General features: G+C 39.9%; 1 protein-coding gene across 2 annotated transcripts in view; it reads left to right on the top strand.

Moving 5' to 3' along the window:
- Positions 1–5,015, top strand: part of ARHGAP20 (Rho GTPase activating protein 20) — a 147,796-nt gene extending 142,781 nt beyond the window's left edge. For both annotated transcript variants that reach the window (XM_060103448.1, XM_060103447.1), the window contains exon 15: positions 1,049–5,015. In XM_060103448.1, coding sequence (XP_059959431.1) covers positions 1,049–2,898 — 1,850 coding nt within the window. In that variant the 3' untranslated portion in view covers positions 2,899–5,015. The remainder of the gene's footprint in view (positions 1–1,048) is intronic.
- Positions 5,016–20,776: the final 15,761 nt, after the last annotated feature.

Below are 20,776 nucleotides of genomic sequence, written 5' to 3'. Positions count from 1 at the left end.
TTTGTGGGAAATAGACGCACATCTGTGAAGATCAGCTGGGACAGTGGTTATCCTGGAGCCCACAGCAGCTCAGTTGAAGGAGGCCTCTCACCTGGGTTAGTGGGCCTAGGACTTCCGCTCCTTCCTTAGAAGGCCTGCTAATAGGTCAGAGTATGTTAACACTGTGGTAGGGTTAAGAAATGGATAAGACAAGGTCCCAAACTCCAAGAAGTTGTTAGTGGCAGCGTTATATGGTATGATGTTTTTAACCTTTCTTTAAATAAAACTTTACAAGGAACCCCAATATGAATAACACAGCTGCTGTGGTTGAAACTGGAGTAGAAGGCCCAGAGGCAGTAGAGGCAGCCCTGGTTTTTTTGCTCCTCACCTTCCTCCTAGAGGTCCCTGAGACTTCTCAGAATTCTAGTGCACTGCAAAAACACTTTAAAAACAACTAGCACCATGGGGCAGGCCAGGGTGTGTTAGGGGTAAAGACGTTCAACGTTCCAGATTATGAATTCCTGTACCACCAATTACTAGTTATGTTACCTTTGGCCAATTATTCTATGTCACTGAAAATCATTATCTTCGTTTATAAATATGGATAACCATAATATCTAACTGTGATTGTTGTATTAAAGATTAAATAAAGGATAGTAAAAAAAACTTTGTCAAATAGAAATTGTTAGGATTAGTAAATGGTATCTCTGAGACTAATTATGTTAATTATGTATATCCACCAGCTAATCCACTTAAAAGACAAGAGTCTTCTTCAGAACCTGGGTATATCTGGCATTAATTCCTTTATATTTTTAACTGTTTCTTGGTATCTCCTCATTGCTTTGAGGAAATCTTACTTAAGGAAAGCCCATTTCTTCAGGAACGGAGGTAAATCTAGTATACCCCAACAGTTTACTTTTAATTCTGCACTTACAACTGGGAAGATTGTGAAAGATCCTTTCTTTCTTTAGAGCAGGAATTTGAACAATCTGCATGAAAACAGAATTAAGCTAAACATCATCACAGTTGGGTAAGTAAAAACAATAATCATGATTCGCTTTTTCAACAGATATCTCTTGTTTCCAACTGAATGACTCCTCCTATGACAGCTTGGAGAATGAGCTGAATGAGGATGTTGATGCCCCGTGTAGTGACTTGGTAAAGAAACTTGGTCAGGGTAGCAGAAGCATGGACTCCGTGTTAACCCTCAGTGACTACGACCTCGACCAGCCTGAGGTAGAAGGTCTTTTAACCCTGAGCGACTTTGACTTAGACCATTCTAAAGACGAAGACATTCAAATGGAGCAGCCTCTTGAATCCAAGCCAGTGAACATTGCAGTGTACACAAAGGACCCCCTGCAGGATCATGCCAGGGCCCCCTCTGGCATGAGCACGCCCAGCCACCTGTCCACAACTGCAGCAGATGCTCCAAAAAGCTTGAGGCGACACCGGCGCTGCTCAGAGCCCAGCTACGACTATCTAGATTCAAAGCTTTCCTATCTCAGGGAGTTTTATCAGAAAAAGCTACGCAAGTCCAGCTGTGATGCAATTCTCTCGAAAAAAGATGAGAGCCAACTGAATCAGAATCAGCCCCTCCAGGAAGAGGGTAAGACATGTTTTAAAAAGAGTTTATTCATAGGCACTGATGTCAAGAAAAATGCCACTAATAAAAATGTTAAGAAAAAAAGCTTGTCTGATAATGAAGGAAATCATGTAAAACTTTTTCCTAAATCCAAGCCAGTAGCTATTTCCATGGCATCTTATAGTCACATGTCCTCATGTGATCATCCCAGGAGCCAGACCTTTGATACAGATACATCTGGGTACTCCCCACCACACACAACAGATGCCCTCAAGAGTTCAAGGAGGCACCGGCGATGCTCAGAGCCTAACATTGATGACCAACACTGCAAACTGACCTATCTCAGGGGGATTCATTCAAAGAAACAACATAAAGCCAGCTATGAAACCAGTCTCTTGCATGGAGAGGAAGATTATCTCAAGCGGCACAAGTCTTTGCAAATGGAGGGGCAAAAGCTTATTAATCAGAGTTTGGTCATGGGGATCGAGGTGGGCAAGACTAGTGCCACAAACCAAAACACTGATAAGGTTTTACTCCCAAGATTAAACATTTGCTCAAGGACTAGCTATTCCAGCTTGTCCTCCCCAGGCACTTCTCCATCTGGCTCATCAGTGAGCTCCCAAGACAGTGCTTTTTCTCAGATTTCTGAACACTCTGTGTTTACACCCACTGAAACTTCCTCTCCAATAGATTGCACTTTTCAGGCTCAAAGAAAACAGGAAGAGCTTTCTTCTGACTTTAGCAGTTCCAGCCTCATTTCTGGAATTCCTGGTCCCTCATCAGGGCAGGCCAGCGGCCGCCTGGCTTATACAAAAAAGGACAGTGTAGAGTGGCATTCACAAATGCATTCTGTAACTCTTCACCCCAGCACATGGTTGAGAAATGGAGTAGCCAGTTTGAAAAACTGGTCCCTCAAAAAGAAGGCAAGGGCACCCAGACCAGAGGAAAATAAAATACGTTCTCTAAAAGGACACACGGAGCCTCCTCCACATGCTTCTGGTGTTCCAGAAGCCAACGCACTGCATGAGAGACAGAAAGACACGCCCCGAAGGGCGGCTGAAGGACTTGGAGCTGTGCAAACAGCCCGCTGGTATAGTTCTTACCCCAGCCAGGACTCAGAGAAACACTGTAGCTCTCCAGTCAGCCTAGTGGAAGACAGACTCGGGCTTTGTATGAAGTCACCCGAAGAAGGAGAGATTAGTGGGCAGTGTTCTGGTACTCTGCCTCACGGAAGATCCTCACCCAGCTCTTTGACTGTGGATCACGTGTGCAGCCCAGACTCAGGGCCTACAGTGGTTTGTGATGTTGAGGACAGACATTTGACCAAAGACATTTAACCGCAATAAGAATCTGATGTCTACAAGAACAGAAACTGGGCTAATCATGATATAAAGATAATAATTATTATGACCTCTTTGTGTAAAATACCTGGGATGGGTAGCATAAGGACAATCATTGCTAATACTTAGGACAACAAAAGAATTCTCTTTATTGAGACTATTTGGCAAAAAGTTTAGACTAAAAAATTTTGTCACCTGAGTGTTTGGGAGGCTCTTCCTTATTAGAGCATGGTTTGATTCTGTCATGCGTTTTAAGAACTACGAGCAGAGGGCTAGAGAAAGCATCTTCTGTAGAGGAAACATGCCATGTATGATGAAATTAGTAACCTGAGAAAGCCAGGATGTCAAAAGTGAAGAATAGGAACTGTAGAGAGAGAGGGAAGGGTGCAGAGAAACCATCCACGTTCCATGGAATGTGTTTAATAAGTAGGCAAGAAAAATGCCACTAATCAAAGCTACAGAAGGAAAACGAGTTCAATAATAAAGGAAATTATTTGAAACTTTTCCCCAAATCTGAACCAGTGGCCATTTCTGTGACATCTTATAGTCAGTCACATGTCCTCACAACATCATTTCAGGTATTAGCCCATTGATGCAGCTAGAGAGGAAGAAAACTACAGTGATTCAAAAGCCATGAGTACCATGATATAATAGTCTTTGTTTGTTTGTTTTGGGTTTTTTTTTTGGTTGTGTTGGTTGTGTTTTTCCATTAGTGTTTCATTGCTCCGCAGAGGTTCCAGGACACAGAACTGTGAGGAGAAAGAAGGAGATGGTTGCTCATTTCAGTGTCCTTGAGAGGTGCCTGAGCTAGAAACATTCTCCAGAAATGCATTTTTCCTGTTATACGGTGACCTTCTGACTGTGTTTGCTGTCTTAGTGTGGAGGAAAAAACTGCCACAGCAGTCCTTTCACTATTACACAATTGCTATTGCCAACATGTGATCAAAGCATGGCTCCTCTTTGCTGAAATATTTTTCTGCTCCTTACCTCTTAGATTAGTCAGCCAGAAAAAATTACTGGTAAATCATCCCTTTTCTGATTGCCACTTGGCGTTTGAGAACAGTTTTGAGGTTGGCAGGTTATAAAGAGTCACAGAAAAGAGGAGCCATAAGAGTGGCTGTCAGGCCTTCTTTCAGACAGTCATCGGCTTTGGATTTTCTTACCTCCAGAAGTTTTTACATATTCTTTGTCCTAAATGATTCACGGTTTATACCCCATTGGTTTATTTCATATCCATGGGCATTTCTCCTCTCTCTTGCCTTAAAGTTTATACCAGTACCTCTCCTGGATTATTTCCATGGATTATTTGGCCTTGCCAGCCAGTGTGAAGGGGAGGAATCAGAAATGGATGTGCATCTTCCTTCATTTTAAATACTTACTTATAAGAAGTTGCTTAGAACCCATTTGGTTTCTTTAGTTCAGTATCAGATGGACCTTCCTCCCACAAATTTACTTATTCCAAATTATTTTTCTCAGTCACCCAGAAACTTTCATGTCAAAATGTTCTTTCACTGTTGTCCTAAAGGTTGCATTTTCCAGTTATAGAAAAAAAAAATAATGTTTTCTGTAAGATAGAAGAAGTCCTTTCAGTATTAGCTATAGGTGCTACCTACCTCTAGGGGATAGGGCCCTGTTTGTCCTAAGCATTATAATTAACTTTCAGAACTCTCTCCAAAGAGCTCCTTTATGACACTGGCCATCTCAGTCACAGATGTGAAGTAGATTTTTCCTTATAACTAACCACCCCTATATTTAGACTCCTAAGTGTCCATAGGCATCTTCTGTGGTATAATATATAAAGGCAACAGGGATTCCCCTCACCCTTAGGGCATACTACTGCAGAACCACAAGATGTGAATGAAGCTCTTATAGCTTGGAGTGTCTTTCCAGAAGAAATTGCTTCTGTACTTAACAAAATAATAGTTCTATCCTTTTTGCTTTCATATTGATGGATAGGAAATCATCCACTCAGTTTGAAGCATGGAAGAAAATAGATGCTGAGGTTCTTCAATAACCATTCCTACTCTCTGTGTTCCCTTAGATACTCCTGTAACATTTAATGTGAATAGTTAATATTGCTGTAAAGTATTATATTGTATGATTTGAAGACAGACTACATGTCATTTTATTATACTCTGTCAATCTATAATATATTAGACCAATGCTTTATCTAAAATCCTTTTGAGTTTGTATAATATATCTTGACAAATTTTACTACCATATGTTATGTAATAAATGTGTATTTTTGTACTTGCAGAAACTGCTGCTAAATTTTAAAGTTGTTTGGTTTTAAAGGCACTGATAATGGATATGTATGAAGTCCATTTTGTCTATTAAATAAAACACCATTCTTCAGAGTTAACAGTCCCACCAGAGCAATATCGCCCTTTGTAGACTCGTTTTAGCTAATGAGCCCAATTTCTGCCTAACATTGGAAATTTCATAAAATGTAATTAATGTTGAATTGGAACTTTGAGCTTTTAGTCATAGGCCATGGTCAGTCTCTCTAGAAAAAGAGGGTTTTTTTTCTTTTATAGTTTTCTAATCTTGCTGTTTACCAAATAAGTTATGCTTCAGACACAAAGTCTTCATTTTTCTTAGATATTATATTTACACTGTTCTCCTAGAATCAGATACGTATTAAGTCTCTATTCTCATATCAGAGAACCATCAACTCAGTTTAATTGATTGTATGAGATTTTCTTGTCTAAATTTGAACCATTCTGACCAGAGTATCCAGTTGACTCCAGACACGTCCAGACATCCCAAGATGTCTGGATCCACATACTACAAGACATCAGTACTTATGAAGTCATGTAAACTTATCAAATATTCTCATTTCCTATGACTGCTGCATCTTTGCCTTCTCAAAGTTCATGGAAGTTCACCCTATGTAAGTTTAAGCACCATTTCAAGAAGATTCAAAAAAATATACTACCTTAGTCCAGAAAAAAAATGGTTTGCTCTGAGCAAAATACAAAGATGATTTTTGCTTTTAAAGAAGAGGCTTAATCTACTAAAAACATTGGATTCAATAAATTATCTCACTTTGTGTTTTTCTACTTTTCATGGCATGGCATCGAATTGAAAGGATCTAATGTATCCTTGAACCAATGGCATATTTTGTCTTTGAAAATAAGAATATTATGTATCTTAATCTAAATTATGGTAGAAAGTGTTTAACTGATCTTTTCCTACCTGGTCATGTTTTAATGACTTGAGAGGAAGTCTTTGCAAACTGTTTATTTCAACACAAAGAAAAAAAATGAATAATAAAGCTGGGTAAAATGTTAACTTCTTTAATATCTAGTCTGGTTACAAGGATATCTCATAAGCTAAGTTTCCTGCTGAAAGGAAGAGAACTCTTGAGTTCTGTGCTTTCTACCCCAAGTATGAGTCTACTCTGTTCCTAAGCCACCTATGAGTATAAATCCTTCATTTGTATTATTTTAAAAAGGGGAACTAAGTAAACTTTAGTTCTGTATAATGTGAGATATGTGGTAGAATTGGCAGAAGGCTCTGAGGTATAATTTGGAAAATTTTGTTTCCAAGTCCCAAAGAAATATGCACAGGGTGGTAATAGATGTATATTGTTATTTAATTTGTACAGTGTGTGTTCTCATTGTGCAATGTCAGAGGGCATGTGCATTTGTAGATACTTCAAAGTGTTTTTCTAACCTATTTAATTTCTTAAGGCAAAGTAAATATGTTTTCAGGAGTTTGATTTTATATGACAATAGAAGATGTGGGTTTGGGAGACATTAAGATTTAAGTGCTAGTTGTTTTCATTCATCTAGCTTTAATTTTTAGATTACAGTAACTTGGAATGAAATTTAGAACATCTTACAGCCTCTTGATCTGCCAGTGAATAAATTAGCTAAAAACCTGTACTTGTGAGGTAGGCCCATTACTCTGGGCCAGCAAAATGGATGCTGTAAAGAAATATTCTGGAGGAGAGGGGGAAGATGGCAGAAGAGTAAGACGCAGAGATCACCTTCCTCCCCACAGATACATCAAAAATACATCTACACGTGGACCAGCTCCTACAGAACACCTACTGAACGCTGGCAGAAGACCTCAGATCCCCCAAAAGGCAAGAAATTCCCCACGTACCTTGGTAGAGCAAAAGAAAAAAGAATAAACAGAGACAAAAGAATAGGGACGGGACCTGCACCAGTGGAAGGGAGCTATGAAGGAGGAAAGGTTTCCACACACTAGAAAGGTCCTCCATGGGTGGAGACTGCAGGTGACAGAGGGGGGAAGCTTCAGAACCGCAGAGGAGAGCACAGTAACAGGGGTGCGGAGGGCAAAGAAGAGAGATTCCCGCACAGAGGATAGGTGCCGACCGGGACTCACCAGCCCGAGAGGCTTGTCTGCTCACCCACCAAGGTGGGCAGGGGCTGGGAGCTGAGGCTTGGGAATCTGTCGGATGGCAAGGAGAGGACTGGTGCGAGAACACAGCCTGAAGGGGTTAGTGCACCACAGCTAGCCAGGAGGGATTCTGGGAAAAGTCTGGACCCGCTGAAGAGGCAAGAGACTTTTTTTTTTCCCTCTTTGTTTCCTGGTGCACAAGGAGAGGGGATTAGGAGCGCTCTTTAAAGGAACTCCAGAGATGGGTGAGAGCCATAGCTAACAGCGCGGACCCCGGAGACGGGCATGATACACTAAGGCTGCTACTGCCGACACCAAGAAGCCTGTGTGCGAACACAGGTCACTATCCACACATCCCTTCTGGGGAGGCTATGCAGCCTGCCACTGCCAGGGTACTGGGATTCAGGGACAACTTTCCCAGGAGAACGCACGGCGTGCCTCAGGCTGGTGCAACATCCCACCAGCCTTTGCTGCCGCAGGCTCACCCCGCATCCGGACCCCTCTCTCCCCCCAGCCTGAGTGAGCCACAGCCACCGAGTCAGCTGCTCCTTTAACCCCGTCCTGTCTGAGCGAAGAACAGACAACCGCCAGTGACCTACAAGCAGAGGCAGGGCCAAATCCAAAGCTGAGCCCCGGGAGCTGTGCGAACAAAGAAGAGAAAGGGAAATCTCTCCCAGCAGCCTCAGGAGCAGCAGATTAAATCTCCACAATCAACTTGATTTACCCTGCATCTGTGAAATACTTGAATAGACAATGAATCATCCCAAATTGAGGAGGTGGACTTTGAGAGCAAGATTTATGATTTTTTTTTCACTTTTTTCCTCTTTTTGTGAGTGTGTATGTGTATGCTTCTGTGTGAGATTTTGTCTGTATAGCTTTGTTTTCACCATTTATCCAAGGGTTCTCTGTCCTTTTTTGTTGTTGTTTTTTGTTATTTTTTAATTTAAAACTTTTTTTCTTAATAATAATTTTTTATTTTAATAACTTTATTATATTTTATCTTTATTTTATTTTACCCTCTTTTTTCCTTCTTTCTTTCTTTCTACTTTTTCTTTCTTTCCTTCTTTCTTTCTTTCTTTCTTTCTAATTTTTCTTCCTTTTATTCTGAGCCATGTGGATGAAAGACTCTTAGAGCTGCATGCAGGACTCAGTGCTGTGCCTCTGAGGTGGGAGAGCCAACTTCAGGACACTGGTCCACAAGAGACCTCCCAGCTCCACATAATATCAAATGGCGAAAATCTCCCAGAGATCTCCATCTCAACACCAGCACACAGCTTCACCCAGCGACCAACAAGCAACAGTGCTGGGCACCCTATGCCAAACAACTAGCAAGACAGGAACACAACCCCACCCATTAGCAGAGAGGCTGCCTAAAATCATACTAAGCCCACAGACACCCGAGAACACACCACCAGACGTGGATCTGCCCCCCAGAAAGACAAGATCCAGCCTCATCCACCAGAACACAGGCACTAGTCCCCTCCAACAGGAAGCCTACACAACCCACTGAACCAAACTTAGCCACTGGGGACAGACATCAAAAACAACAGGAACTACGAACCTGCAGCCTGTAAAAAGGAGACCCCAAACACAGTAAGATAAGCAAAATGAGAAGACAGAAAAACACAGAGCAGATGAAGGATCAAGACAAAAACCAACCAGACCTAACAAATGAAGAGGAAATAGGCAGTCTACCTGAAAAATAATTCAGAATAATGACAGTAAAAATGATCCAAAATCTTGGAAATAGAATAGAGAAAATGCAAGGAACATTTAACAAGGACCTAGACGAACTAATAATGAAAAAAGCAATGATGAACAACACAATAAATGAAATGAAAAATACTCTAGATGGGATCAATAGCAGAATAACTGAGGCATAAGAACGGATAAGTGACCTGGAAGATAAAATAGTGGAAATAACTACTGCACAGCAGAATAAAGAGAAAAGAATGAAAAGAACTGAGTACAGTCTGAGAGACCTCTGGGACAACATTAAATGCACCAACATTCGAATTATAGGGGTTCCAAAAGAAGAAGAGAAAAAGAAAGGGACTGAGAAAATATTTGAAGAGATTATAGTTGAAAACTTCCCTAATATGGAAAAGGAAATAGTTAATCAAGTCCAGGAAGCACAGAGTGTCCCATACAGGACAAATCCAAGGAGAAACACGCCAAGACACATATTAATCAAACTGTCAAAAATTAAATACGAAGAAAACATATTAAAAGCATCAAGGGAAAAGCAACATATAACACACAAGGGAATCACCATAAGTTTAACAGCTAAACTTTCAGCAGAAACTCTGCAATCAAGAAGGAACTGGCAGGACATATTTAAAGTGATGAAGGAGAAAAAGCTACAACCAAGAACACTCTACCCAGCAAGGATCTCATTCAGATTTGATGGAGAAATTAAAAGCCTTACAGACAAGCAAAAGCTGAGAGAACTCAGCACCACAAAACCAGCTTTACAACAAATGCTAAAGGAATTTCTCTAGGCAAGAAACACAACAGAAGGAAAAGACCTACAATAACAAACCCAAAACAATTAAGAAAATGGGAATAGGAGCATACATATTGATAATTACCTTAAATGTAAATGGATTAAATGCTCCCAAGAAAAGACACAGACTGGCTGAATGGATACAAAAACAAGACCTATATATATGCTGTCTACAAGAGACCCACTTCAGACCTAGAGACACATACAGGTTGAAAGTAAGGGGATGGAAAAAGATATTCCATGCAAATGGAAACCAAAAGAAAGCTGGAGTAGCAATTCTCATATCAGACAAAATAGACTTTAAAATAAAGATTATTAAAGAGACAAAGAATGACACTACATAATGATCAAGGAATCGGTGCAAGAAGAAGTTATAAAAATTGTAAATATTTATGCACCCAACATCAGTGCACCTCAATACATAAGGCAAATACTAAGAACCATAAAATGGGAAATTGACAGTAACACAATCATAGTAGGGGAATTTAACACCCCACTTTCACCAATGGACAGATCATCCAAAATGAAAATAAATAAGGAAACACCAGCTTTAAATGATACATTAAAGAAGATGGAGTTAATTGATATTTATCGGACATTCCATCGAAAAACAACAGCATACACATTTTTCTCAAATCCTTATGGAACATTCTCCAGGATAGATCATATCTTGGGTCACAAATCAAGCCTTGGTAAATTTAAGAAAATTGAAATTGTATCAAGTATCTTTTCCAACCAAATGCTATGAGACTAGATATCAATTACAGGAAAAGATCTGTAAAAAATACAAACACATGGAGGCTAAACAATACACTACTTAATAACAAAGTGATCACAGAAGAAATCAAAGTGGAAATCAAAAAATACCTAGGAATAAATGACAATGGAGAAAGACGATCCAAAACCTATAGGATGCAGCAAAAGCTGTTCTAAGAGGGAAGTTTATAGCAATAAAATCCTACCTTAAGAAACAGGAAACATCTCCAATAAACAACCTAACCTTGCACCTAAAGCAATTAGAGACAGAAAAACAAAAAAAACCCCAAAGTCCGCTGAAGGAAAGAAATCATAAAAATCGGATCAGAAATAAATGAAAAACAAATGAAGGAAACAATAACAAAGATCAATAAAACTAAAAGCTGGTTCTTTGAGAATATAAACAAAATTGGTAAACCATTAGTCAGACTCATCAAGAAAAAAAGGGAGAAGACTCAAATCAATAGAATTAGAAATGAAAAAAGAGAAGTAACAACTGACACTGCAGAAATACAAAATATCATGAGAGATTACTACAAGCAACTCCATGCCAACAAAATGGACAACCTGGAAGAAATGGACCAATTCTTAGAAATGCACAACCTGCCAAGACTGAATCAGGAAGAAATAGAAAATATGAACAGACCAATCACAAGCACTAAAATTGAAAGTGTGATTAAAAATCTTCCAACAAACAGAAGCCCAGGACCAGATGGCTTCACAGGCGAATTCTATCAAACATTTAGAGAAGAGATAACACCTATCCTTCTCAAACTCTTCCAAAATATAGCAGAGGGAGGAACACTCCCAAACTCATTCTAAGAGGCCATTATCACCCTGATACCAAAACCAGACAAGGATGTCAGAAAGAAACAAAACTACAGGCCAATATCACTGATGAACATAGATGCAAAACTCCTCAACAAAACACTAGCAAACAGAATCCAACAGCACATTAAAAGGATCATACACCATGATCAAGTGGGGTTTATCCCAGGAATGCAAGGATTCTTCAATATACGCAAATCAATCAACGTGATACACCACATTAACAAATTGAAAGAGAAAAACGATATGATCATCTTAATAGATGCAGAGAAACCTTTTGACAAAATGCAACACCCATTTATGATTAAAGCCCTGTAGAAAGTAGGCATAGAGGGAACTTTCCTCAACATAATAAAGGCCATATATGACAAACCCACAGCCAACATCATCCTCAATGGTGAAAAACTGAAAACATTTCCACTAAGATCAGGAACAAGACAAGGTTGCCAACTCTCACTACTCTTATTCAACATAGTTCTGGAAGTTTTAGCCACAGTCATCAGAGAGGAAAAGGAAATAAAAGGAAACTAAATAGGAAAAGAAGAAGTAAAGCTGTCACTGTTTGCAGATGACATGATACTATACATAGAGAATCCTAAAGATGCTACTAGAAAATGACTAGAGCTAATCAATGAATTTGATAAAGTAGCACGATACAAAATTAATGCACAGAAATCTCTGGCATTCTTATACACTAATGATGAAAAATCTGAAAGTGAAATCAATAAAACACTCCCATTTACCATTGCAACAAAAAGAATAAAATATCTAGGAATAAACCTACCTAAGGAGACAAAAGACCTGTATGCAGAAAGTTATAAGACACTGATGAAAGAAATTAAAGATGATACAAATAGATGGAGAGATGTACCATGTTCTTGGATTGGAAGAATCAACATTGTGAAAATGACTCTACTACCCAAAGCAATCTACAGATTCAATGCAATCCCTATCAAACTACCACTGGCCTTTTTCACAGAACTGGAACAAAAGCTTTCACAATTTGTATGGAAACACAAAAGACCCCGAATAGCCAAAACAATATTGATAAGGAAAAACGGAGCTGGAGGAATCAGGCTCCCAGACTTCAGAGTATACTACAAAGCTACAGTAATCAAGGCAGTAAGGTACTGGCACCAAAACAGAAATATAGATCAATGGAACAGGATAGAGATCCCAGAGATAAACCCACGCACATATGGTCACCTTATCTTTGATATAGGAGGCAGGAATGTACAGTGGAGAAGGACATCCTCTTCAATAAGTGGTGTTGGGAAAACTGGACAGGGACATGTAAAAGTATGAGATTAGAACACCTCTTAACACCATACACAAAAATAAACTCAAAATGGGTTAAAGACCTAAATGTAAGGCCAGAAACTATCAAAATCTTAGAGGAAAACATAGGCAGAACACTCTATGACATAAATCACAGCAAGATCCTTTTGGACCCACCTCCTAGAGAAATGGAAATAAAAACCATAATAAACATATGGTACCTAATGAAGCTTCAAAGCTTTTCACAGGAAAGGAAACCATAAACAAGACCCAAAGACAACCCTCAGAATGGGAGAAAATATTTGCAAATGAAGCAACTGACAAAGGATTAATCTCCAAAATTTACAAGCAGCTCATGCAGCTCAATAACAAAAAACAAACAACCCAATCCAAAAATGGGCAGAAGACCTAAGTAGACATTTCTGCAAAGAAGATATACAGACTGCCAACAAACACATGAAAGAATGCTAAACATCATTAATCATTAGAGAAATGCAAATCAAAACCACAATGAGATATCATCTCACACCGGTCAGAATTGCCATCATCAAAAAAATCTAGAAACAATAAATGCTGGAGAGGGTGTGGAAAAAAGGGAACACTCTTGCACTGCTGGTGGGAATGTGAATTGGTACAGCCTCTATGGAGAACAGTATGGAGGTTCCTTTAAAAACTACAAATAGAACTACCATATGAACCAGCAATCCTACTACTGGGCATATACCCTGAGTAAACCATAATTCAAAAAGAGTCATGTACCAAAATGTTCACTGCAGCTCTATTTACAATAACCAGCAGATGGAAACAACCTAAGTGTCCATCATCAGATGAATGGATAAAGAAGATGTGGCACATATATACAATGGAATATTAGCCATAAAAAAAACGAAATTGAGTTATTTGTAGTGAGGTGGATTGACCTAGAGTCTTTCATACGGAGTGAAGTAAGTCAGAAGGAGAAAGACAAATACTGTATGCCAACACATATATATGGAATCTAAGAAAAAAAATGTCATGAAAAATCTAGAGTAAGATAGGAATAAAGACACAGACCTACTAGAGAATGGACTTTAGGTTATGGGGAGGTGGAAGGGTAAGCTGTGACAATGTGAGAGAGTGGCATGGACATATATACACTACCAAACATAAAATAGATAGCTAGTGGGAAGCAGCTGCATAGCACAGGGAGATCAGCTCGGTGCTTTGTGACCACCTGGATGGGTGGAATAGGGAGTGTGGGAGGGAGGGAGATGCAAGAGGGAGGAGATATGGGAACATATGTATATGTATAACTGATTCACTTTGTTATAAAGCAGAAACTGCCACACCAGTTTAAAGCAATTATATTCCAATAAAGATGTAAAAAAATAAAAGTAAAAAAGAAATACTCTGTCTCTACCAGGTCACAGGGACTCATGGTTACTGCCTAAAATTTTCAGAAGGAAAAAAGTCATTTTATATCTTTGCCCCAAGAATGGGATGACTGAGAAATGGAGAATCATCAAAATACATGCACACAGAGAAGCTTACTGCCTGAAGCTTACAGCAAATGAACAGAGGGGAAGGAAAGCTGTAGATGATCTAATTCACTGAGTCACAAAATGTTCAAGGAAAGTTAAGAAAAGAGAAAGAGTATGGCTAGGGAGAGATAGAGATATTACAAATGATACATATGCTAGTCAGCCAGTTTAATTTTTATTGCCTGGTACTATTCTAGACCCCAGGATAAAGTAAAAAATGATAGATTGTTCCTGTCCTCAGGGACCTTAAAGAACAAAGGAAAAATTTGGGCTGTGTAGAAGAAGGGGAACAGTAACATTGGGCACTCACTGTTGCCTGCATGCACTGGCAACCAGAGATTATTAGTTTTATTTCATTTAGTGCTCACAATAGCCCTATGTTCTTGGTACATTCAGCTAGAAACTCATTCTAAACACAGGCTCTTTTTTTTCACTTTCATCTTAAAATAGGGACGATGATAATACCTCTTCCATAATAAAGCAGATACAAGTTATGTATGAGGGCCAATACAAACTTTGCTAAGTTATTGTGTCTCAGCTAGATCTCTCTAAGAGAATCATTCAGTATCAGAAATAATTCAGAAACCTATGATAAATGCAAAAATAGTTGGGCTGAAAGTTGGTCCAAACAAAATGGTATAGACTTGTGTCTCCCTTCTCCTTCTCTTTAAGTACATCTATATATCCTGGAGACAATGCAAAGGACAACCAAAGGACAACCCAAAAGATGGGTGAATTGGATCAGAACCCTAGGACTGGGAAAAAACACAGTAACAGAGCATCTTTCATTCCCCTCAGCCAACAGAAGAAGGGAAGCCAGGCCCGGCCTTTTCCAACCTAGCAAACGAAGGCAGCAGAGATATATGCATTCCTCTCCCAGTTCAGAGCGAGTCCTTCTGACACCATTGGGTAAGCCAGGCCCCACCAGCAAGAAGGAGAGTTGAGCCACACTAAGTGGCCAGGCCTGAGACTTCCCTCCCCCACTGGGAGATACTGGAGTGACCAGGCAATAACAGAAAGGACTAACACAACAAGAAGTTCAGCCTGGGAAGCATCTTTGTCCCAGCAGGCATAAGATTCCCTACCATCCAACCACCCAAAGACACTAGGATGTCCAGAAGCCATGGAAGGGAGGGATTCTATACCACAAAGAGCACTCAGCCTGGGGAGTCTCAGGGCAAAGAACAAATAGGTTTCTCTGGCTGAAAACAGATCAAAGTAGCACCACAAAGCCTCTGAAAAACTATCAATGGGCCTACAATACCTGGTAGGCCAGGGCCTATGTGCTAAAGCTAAACAAGGTGACTGCCTACTAAAATAAAAGATTTAAATAGGGCCCAGAGTCTCCTAACATAACAGAAAAAATGTCCAGGATACAATTTGAAATCACCTGTCATACCAAGAACCAGGAAAATCACAACTTCAATGAGAAAAGAAAACTGACACCAACATCAAGATGATTTAAAAGCAGCCATCTTAAAAATGTGTCAACAGGGCCTCCCTGGTGGCGCAAGTGGTTGAGAGTCCGCCTGCCGATGCAGGGGATACGGGTTCGTGCCCCGGTCTGGGAGGATCCCATATGCCGCGGAGCGGCTGGGCCCGTGAGCCATGGCCGCTGGGCCTGCGCGTCCGGAGCCTGCGCGTCCGGAGCCTGTGCTCCACAACGGGGGAGGCCACAACAGTGAGAGGCCCGCATACCGCAAAAAAAAAAAAAAAAAAAAAAAAAAAAAAAAAAAAATGTGTCAACAGGCAAATAAACACAAATTATCTTGAAACAAATGAAAAAAAGTCCTACCAAAGAAATAGAAGTTGCACAAAAGGGTCAAATGAAAATTGTAGAACTGAAAAATACAATAACAGATTTTAAAAACTCAGTAGCAGAGTGGAGATGACAGAGGATAGAATCAGTGAACTTGAGGACAGATAGAATTTACACAATCTGAACAACAGAGAAAATAGACTAAAATAAATAAATAAGGATGAACAGAGCCTCAGAGACCTGTGGAACAGTAACAAAAGATCCAACATTTGTATCATCAGAGTTTCAGAAGGAGAGAGGATAGGGCTGAAAGAGTATTCAGAGAAATGATATCTAAAAACTTCCCAAATTTGATAAAATATACAAACCTACACATTCAAGAAGCTGAGTGAAACCCAAACTGGATAAATGCAAAGAAAGACACATCACAATTAAATAGTTGAAGACTAATGATGAAAAACTGTTGAAAGCAGTAAACAACACCTTACCTATAGGGGAACACCAAATTAAATTATCATCTGAAACTATGGAGGCCAGAAGAAAGTGGCACATTTTGCAAGTGCTGAAAGAAAAGAACTGTCAACCCAGAATCCCATATCCAGTGAAACTGTCCTTTGTAAACAAAGGAGAAATAAAGACCTTCTCAGATGAAGGAAAACTTTAAAGAATTTGTCACTAACAGACAGACTCTTAAAGACTGGCCAAAGGAATTTCTTTAAACAGAAAGTAAATGCTAGAGAAAGGGAATTTGGAGCATCATGAAGAAAGGACAATGGAAGGGAGAAATAATAGTATATAATGGTTGACTGTCCACATGAGTTTTGGAAGTCATATTTGATGCTTGAAACTAAAATTATAACACCATTTGATACTCAAGACAATGATATTTAAAAGTGGGAAAAATAAAGGGACCTAATAGAAATGAGGTTCCTATACTTCACTTGAAGGGGCAAAATGTTGATAACAGTATAATGTAATACGCTATATATGTATATTGTAATAATTAGGGCAACTACAGAAACTATATATTTGGAGAACATTTCTTTCCTAAACACTGTAAGTAAATCAGGATGGAATCCTTAAAAAATGTTTAAGCCACAGGAAGACAAAATAGAGACAGAAGAACAAAAAGTAGAGGAAAAAACAGAAAACAGACAATAAAATGGCATGCTTAAGCTCCAACATATATTACCTTAAATATAAATGATCCACATGTATCAATCAAAAGGCAAAGATTGACAGAGTGGATTAAAAAAACAAACAAAAAGAACCTTACCTAACTACGTCCTATCTACAGGAAACTCACTTCAAATTCAATGACATAGATAAGTTGAAAGTAAAAAGATGAAAAAGATATACCATACAAACATTAATCAAAAGAAAGCAGGAGTGGCTATATTAAAATTGGATAAGGTAAACTTCAGATAAAGGAAAATAACTAGAGACAGAAACATATATCATATAACAATAAAAGGCTCAATCCATCAGAACATATAACAACCCTAAATGTGTATGAACAAACAACAAATCTTCAAAATAGGTAAAGCAAATAATGACATAACTGAAAGGAGAGATAAAACCACAATTACAGTTGAAGACTTCAACACTCCTTTCTCAACAATTGATAGAACAACTAGACAGAAAACCAGCAACTATATAGACCTCACCAGCACCATGAACTGAAAGGTTATAATAGGCATTTATAGAACACTTCACCCAACAATAACAAAAAGCACATTCTCTTCAATTGTCCATGGAACATAAAACAAAACAGACCATATCCTGGGCCACAAAACAAACATCAACATTTTTAAAAGTCAAAATCATGCAGAATGTTTTCTGACCACAATGCAATCTAAATAGAAATCAATAACAGAAAGATAACAGGAAAATCTTCAAACACATGGAAACCAAACAACATACTGCTAAATAATCCATTGGTCAAAAAGGACGTTTCAAATGAAGTTTTTTTAGATGATAGAAGTAAATGAAAATACAACATATCAAAATATGTGGTATACTGCTAAATCAATGTCAAGAGGAAAATCCATAATACTAAGTGCTTACACTAAAAAAGAGGAAAGGAGAGGAGTCAAGATGGTGGAATAGGAGGACATGGAATTTGTCACTCCTCATGGCTACAGCAGGCATTCATCTACGGATGGAACAATTCCCACAGAGCACCTGCTAAACATTAGTGGAAGACTCTGGACACCTAAAAAAACGAAAGAAAGAAAAAAAAATGAATCAGAAAAGGGACCAGCAACCCCAGCAGGAAGCTGAAGGTGAGTGGAGGTCCCCAGACTCAGAAAAACTCACTCACGGTGGGAAAATCAGCAGGGACAGAAAAGGACCTTCAATGGGATCAAGGGAGAATACAGTACACGGTCTGTGGAAGGCAGGAAAAAGTAAACTGCAGGCAGTGTCTACACTGCAGCTCCGCACCTTCCCGAATAGAGTTGTCAGTTGTGAAAAGGAGCTGGGCACTGGAAACTAGGCTTTGGAGCATGTACTCAGGGAAGGGACAGCTGTTGGCTATGAAAATACGGACTGAAGGGACTGGAGTAAGAAGCCCCACACCTGAGAAAGTCTTCAGAAAAAGCCTGAGATACCATAAAATGAGACATTAGTGTTGAGTGGCACGCAAGGGACAGAGCCGCCATTATAACCCCTTTTCCCAACCGCCTGCTTCTTCAGCCTCCGTGGGCACTGGGAGGAGCTCCCACCTGAACAAACCCACTCCCCCCCTCTGATCAGGGTCTCCTCTGCCCATGTGGGTTCTGGGGACTTGAGTGTCAACCATCCCAAAGCCTCCTTGGGAATCAGCCCTGGGCACCCCTGCCTGGGACAAGAATCTGCCGATGCTGCTGGGCGCTGAGTTCTAAAGCATGGGGCTGGGGGAAAGTATCCAGGGAGAGGAATACTGTGGGCTATGTGGATACAGCAGAGGGGATGGGAGGCGGCACATGGCCGGGAATGCCTATAAAGGAAGCTTAGTCGGCCTAGAAAGGGAGTCACCATTGTTGAGAGGTGCATGAGGGACAGGGCCACCACCACTCCCATTCACCAGAGCCACAGTCTGTTCCAACTATATGCTGGACCCACTGCTGAAGGCAAACTGCAGACACTCCAATTGTGGCTGCAGTACTCAGGCCCTGGCATGAGTGAGTAAGTGTGCCCCAAGCATCCTCTGCTTTTGCTCCCTCTCATCTGGGCAAGGAAAAGAGCCTGAGGGCAGCACACACGCAGAGGTAGGGTCAAAACCAAAGCTGAGCCCCAGGGGTGGTGCGACTAAGGAAGAGGAACAGAAATCTTTCCATGCAGCTGCACAAACTGTGGATTAAATCCCTGAGATCGGATGGACAAATCCTGCATCTGTAGAATACCTGAATAGACAACAAGTGTTTCAACATTTGAGACCAGTCTAGCCTTCGCAGCACTGGACTCTGGGGACAAGTGCACCTGGGAATCGGGCCAGGTCAGAGTCTGTGCTGGCTCCACAGTGCCCACAGCAGTTCCAGAGACCTACCTAGAAGTATTGGGGGCTTCCTGGGGAGGCAGGATTGGCTCTGGCTCACTGTGGGAGCAAGGACACTGAAAGAGGAGGCCCCAGGAAAATATTCTTCTTACTATTATTCTAATTTTGTTTGTTTTATGTTTCTCAGTTGTTGGCGTTGTTACTTTTATTATTTTTTGCCTTTTATTTGTGGTATTTATTCTTTTTAATCTTTTTTCAATATATGAAATTTTATATTTCTCTATATTTAATTTACTTTGTTTCTTTGTGGTTTTGTTCCTTGTTTTTCTTCTTCCTTATCTGTTTTTTATTTTATTTTTCTTCTTTACATTGTTTTTATGTGTATATTTTATGTTTTTTTCACTTTTTATGTTGTTCGTTTGCATTCTGTTTTGCTTTATTTTTCATTCTTTGTTTTTGTTAGTTTAGCCCTTATTGACTGTTCTCATATTAGAATTCTTTTGTTTGTTGGTCTCTTCCCTTGTTTTTTTAATTTTATTTTTCTATTTTTTTATTTTTTCTCTTTTTTTTCTGCGTGTGTGTGTTTGTGTGCTGTGTTGTTGTTGGTGCTATTTGTTTGATGCTATTTTTGTTATTTGTCTTGGGTTTTGTTCATCTGTTTGTTTTCTTTTCATTTTTTTCTCTTTTCTTTTCTCTCTTTTCTCTGAGGTCACTGTGTGGCTTGTGGGCTCTTGGTTCCCCAGCCAGGGGTCGGGCCTGGGCCTCTGGGGTGGGAGCGTAGGCTCCAGGATGCTGGACCACCAGAGAATTCCCAGGTCAGGGAATATTAATTGGTGTATGTGCTCCTAGAGATAACTGTATCAACAACAAGACCAAGACCCACAAAACTGCCTTCAGGCTCCAGTGCTAGACACTTCACTCCAAACATCCAGCAAGACAGGAACACAGCCCCACCCATCAGTAGAAAGGTTGCATAAAGTCATACTAAGCTCACAGACACCCTAAGAAACACCACCTGATGAGGACCTGGACTTCAAAGGGAAAAGACTCACTCCACCCCCCCATAGCGCAGGCAAAAGGCCTACCCACCAGGATACCTGCACAAGCCCCTGGAACAACCTCACTCACCAGGGGGCAGACAACAGAAGCTAGAGGAACTACAACCCTGCAGCCTGCAGAAAGAAGAACATAAAAACTGTAGGTTAGACAAAATGAGACAACAGAGAATTATGTTGCAGATGAAGGAAGAACATAAAATCCCACAAGACCATATAAATGAAGAGGAAATAGGGAAATAGGCAATCTACCTGAAAAAGAATTCAGAGTAATGACAGTAAAAATGATCCAAGATCTTGGAAATAGAATGGAGGCATAGATCA

Source organism: Mesoplodon densirostris, chromosome 7, assembly GCF_025265405.1.
Source record: "Mesoplodon densirostris isolate mMesDen1 chromosome 7, mMesDen1 primary haplotype, whole genome shotgun sequence".
NCBI lineage: Eukaryota > Metazoa > Chordata > Mammalia > Artiodactyla > Ziphiidae > Mesoplodon > Mesoplodon densirostris.
The sequence above is the reverse complement of the archived record's forward strand: the minus strand, read 5'-3'. Positions and strand labels throughout refer to the sequence as shown.